Source organism: Fukomys damarensis, unplaced genomic scaffold (assembly GCF_012274545.1).
Source record: "Fukomys damarensis isolate Sample0158 unplaced genomic scaffold, DMR_v1.0_HiC HiC_scaffold_34, whole genome shotgun sequence".
Classification (NCBI taxonomy): domain Eukaryota; kingdom Metazoa; phylum Chordata; class Mammalia; order Rodentia; family Bathyergidae; genus Fukomys; species Fukomys damarensis.
In genome coordinates, this window is record NW_022900946.1 from 5,321,108 (window position 1) to 5,325,432 (window position 4,325).

The 4,325-nt window shown below is 44.1% G+C and overlaps 1 protein-coding gene across 1 annotated transcript in view; it reads right to left on the bottom strand.

Annotated features, from left to right (window-relative positions):
* Nucleotides 1–4,324, bottom strand: part of Ubfd1 (ubiquitin family domain containing 1) — a gene marked incomplete at its 5' end in the record, with an annotated part of 13,294 nt that extends 8,970 nt beyond the window's left edge. The window contains 2 exons of the mRNA XM_010623550.1: nt 2,929–3,137; nt 4,162–4,324. Of these exons, the coding sequence (XP_010621852.1) occupies nt 2,929–3,137; nt 4,162–4,324 (372 nt within the window). The remainder of the gene's footprint in view (nt 1–2,928; nt 3,138–4,161) is intronic.
* Between the last annotated feature and the right edge of the window lies 1 nt (nt 4,325).

A 4,325-nucleotide genomic window follows, 5' to 3' on the forward strand; every position in this document is an offset into this window, starting at 1 on the left:
TGTCTTCTTTTTTTTTTTTTTTTTTTTAGAACAAGGGACTTAATTTGAGACCTTGCACTTGAGAGGCAGGTGGCAGCACCACTGAGCTAAATCCCTGGCAGAAAGAACATTGTTTAACAAATGCAGATCCATCCCATTGCAGAAGCCTTCCCACCGCTCCACCCTCAATCTCAGCCACAGAAAACCTGTGGAGCCACATTTTCAAACAGAATACTGAGTGCTCTACACTCTGACATTAAGAAGTCTTTAACCCTGTTCCCATCCCCAGCCAAGGACTCTGAGGCAGCTCATTAAAGGTTCCATCATGGCCCCTTAAAGTAACTCTCTTCCCTGCCCTAAAAGACTAAGTCTCGTTCTCTCTTCCTCCATCTAGGGCTTTGTAGGTTCAGCAATCGCTTGGTAAAGCTGGAACTATGTATGAGGCAATGAATGTGTAGAAAGTAAAGTCTAGTCAAACTTAAGCATCAGGAGGCCTGAGCCAGCACAACCCCTCACCAGCTAGACAGAACTATCTAGGAGGAATGAATACAAAATTGCCAGGCTGCTAACAAAAGTGTCATGCTGTACATCAGCCCCAGATTCCTGAACAAGTGGCCAGAAAGCCAAGGGAATGGAGCCTCATGCCTCATAATAACTGGCATCCCTGGAGTAAAGCATCTGAGGTTGGAAACACAATTTGAGTCAGACCTTTCAAGTACCTTCTGCACTGCAGTGAAAAGTTCTAAGCCTGTGACACTACCATTAGTAACTCAAAACCTGTATTTATGAAGTATGTTATGCTCTAAGGGTGTGACCTGTGAGACTACTCATTGATGTCTGACTATTTCACACACAGGATGAAGAGGAAAAACAGAATGAACTCAATACAAGATAGCAGGACCCAGTATCTGACTATTTCACACACAGGATGAAGAGGAAAAACAGAATGAACTCAATACAAGATAGCAGGACTCCTCTGGAGAGGAGGGTGAAACTATCCAAATAAACACTTTTCAGATTTGAATGGACACTCATAATCCCTTATCTAAAGCTCAGCAGAGACTGTAGATTAGGGCTCACTAACACAGGATGTGCTTAGCTTGTAGGAGACCCTAGGGTAGATCCTCAGCATCAAAATAAAAATACAACAAAAACCATATGGACAAGGACTGGGAATGCATTTTGGTGCTACAGTGCTTGTCTAGTACGTATGAGACGCTCGGTTCAAATTTCCCCAGCACTGCCTCCCCTCCAAAAAGCAACAAACCTCAAGGGCATTGTTTTAGATTTAAGAATTTCAGGGGCTCTGTAAAAACAATAAAGCTTTAAAATATAAATTACATAAACCAAGCATGGAAGCACACACCCATAATCCTAGGACTCTGGGAGGCTGAGGCAGAAGAACTACAAATTCCAGCTCATCCTAAACAATATAGCAACTCAGTAAACCTCATCTCAAAATAAAAATTACAAAGAGGTAGGGATGCAGGAAGGCCCTGAGTTCAAAATCAGTCCCCAGTATCACACCCCCCAACCACCATAATATCCTCTATGAGTCTAGGACATCACCAGAAACACTATGTGTACAGCAGCATGTGAGTATTCACACTAATTCTGGTCAGGCTGCAACGCCAAATTTATAAAAACATTTTTAGGTTTTGCAAGCACACATAAGGGACTGGATCTGTAGCACAAAACTGTGCCCTGCAACTGTGGCTCACCCTGAGCATGCATCTCAATGTCTACTTTCACTAAAACGGATACTGGATCAAGCGGATCTATTGTGCCTAGGACACAGGCTAAACTGAGAACATCTGTTTTCCTGGTATGGCAGCTATTCAGCAAGAAGTGGATTCAATGGGCGTTAAAAGAACAAGTGATGATTCTTCCAATCAACAAATACCTTCAGCCAGGCCTGATGGCACACACCTGCCATCAGCAGCGCACTGCAAGGCGGAAGAGAACAGCAAGTTTGAGCCCAGCCTGAGCAACTTAGGAAGTCTTTGGCGAAAAGAACAAAATCCCCCACCCCACCCCCGCTTTTTTTTTTCTGATACTAGGGATCCAACTCAGGACCTTCAGGCAGCAGCACCACTGAGCTAAATCCCTGGCCCCCTCGCTCAAAATTTTACTACACACACACACACACACACACACACACACACACACACATATTTTTTGGGATAGAAGGGATCAAACTTGGATCCTTGCGCTTGCCAGGCAGGCCCCAGTGGAACCACTGAGCTAAATCCCCGGCCCCTACAAAGTATTTTTTAAAGGGCTGTGGATGTAACTTGTGCCAAAGCTGTGTTCAATCCTCAGTACTACAATAAACAAGCAAGTAAATGAAATAAAAAAACAAAATTTAATGTCTGCTACAAAGGGATTCTACACAATATGAGCAATGGAGCAATTATGAAAAACCCAGCCCATATTTCACAGATCAGGACAAGAAAAGTGCTATCTTCCTACTCAGCTTCATTTGGCTTCTTGAAATGGTCAGTTTTAGAGGAACCTCCAATATTTGCTAATTTTCATGCCAATGTATAATTGGTCTGTAACTTGGGAGAAGCCACAAACCAAAAATCAAACCTACACATTTGTACAAAAGATGAGGGCTTCATTCTAGTAGTGCTGGCATTTTTCTGTAGCACTAAAAAGGATAGAGAAACAGGTATCTGATTCCTTTTAACATCTGGTCTGATGTTTCCTTTCACAAAAGCCTTGTTCTAAAGTAGGTAGACTTGAGACACACTGACCCGCCAGATGAAACAAAGCTGCAAATCTCAGGTAGTTGTCACCTCCACTCTGCCGCACCCAACTGCTGCCATAAATTTCCATCATGGGCCCTGTCCAAAAAGAACTTATTCTAGGGAGAATATAACCAGCCAGGGGTGAGAGGACAAAGCCTCAAATTTCTCATGAGCAACAAGCATAAGATGAACTCACTTTCTGCCTGCAGAGAGGCTCCTTTTTGTTCTCTTCAGCCTTGGCATCCTGTTGTGCAGCATCTTTGGGTGTGTTTACTGCTAAAACATCATTTATCGTGGAGCCAACTACCATGATCTTGGCCCCACTGGTCACTTTTATTTCCCTCAACGTCTTATCTTCAGGGACAAGCCCCTTGTACATGACCTTCTGCATGGCAGGCGGGAGACCTTGGAAAAAGGTAGGGAGAGCAGATAGTTAGAGGCAGGCACAGACATGTACTAACCATAGCCCTTGAGTAACAAAACAGCACAGGAAGCTGGGAATGGCGGTGCACTTGTCATCCTAGCACTTGGAAGGATGAGATATGAGTTCAAGGCCAGCCTGGACCACATAGTGAGTTCAAGATCAGCCTCAACTACACAGTGAGACCCTGCCTCAAAAGGAAAAAAAAAGGGGGAGAGAGGAAATAATGGAGAGTAATAGCTGGAAGTAAACAGGCTTCATCACCTATTAGTTTTGTAAACTTAAGCAATCCACAGTATCTAATTTCCACAATTTGGTGATAGTGGTGACAGTTCCTCAGAAAAGGTTCAAGGATTAAGATAGTATAAATGTAGAGCAGCCAGTGAATCACCTGGTACTGTACTCAGGTAATGCTCAATGAACATCAAAATACTTACCAAGTTGTTCTTGAGTCATCTACTCACTCAAATGTTAAGTGAGAATTCACAGGTGTGAGGAACAAAAACCAATAAGGACAAAGTTACTGTTCTTATGACTTTATAGGCTACATTAAAAGCTTTAAAAAGAAGCCTGAATGGCAAAACAACATAAATAATTTTGAGGCATCAGTATCACAGTCAACAGCAATATTTCTTAAAGTTCCCTTATGAAAGTTACCTAAGTTATTTGCTAAAAATAGATTCGTGGCTACATCCCAGACCCACTGAATCATAATCTCCAGGGAAAGGCTCCACAGATGGAAATTTAGTAAGCGCTTCAGGTGACTTTTACTAGCGAAGTTAGAACAGTACGAGTTTGAAGCTTGCGCAAAAAGACAGGGGCTGGTATCTCACACTCACTCGCAGTGATTTTAGGTCTCGTTTTTCGCATCTGATTAACAACAGGCGTTCACGAACTGACTGCGAGACTGCGGGGCGCTGAGAGCCCAGGAGAGTCCGGAACAGCGTACACACTAGGAACTGGTAGGTGGTGGGGGTGGTGGAGGCTGACTGTCAGCGCCGAGATTACCTGTAATGGAGTGAATCTTCTGTTTCAGCTCGGAACCTGTGCTGTCCAGGGGAACCTTCACGTCGTGCTTGGTCTTGTTCCAAATGATCTTCAGGTCCACCAGCTCCAACTCCCTGCCGGCGCCGCCGCCCGCGTCCTCGCCGTTGCTGACCGAGGCCTGGGCC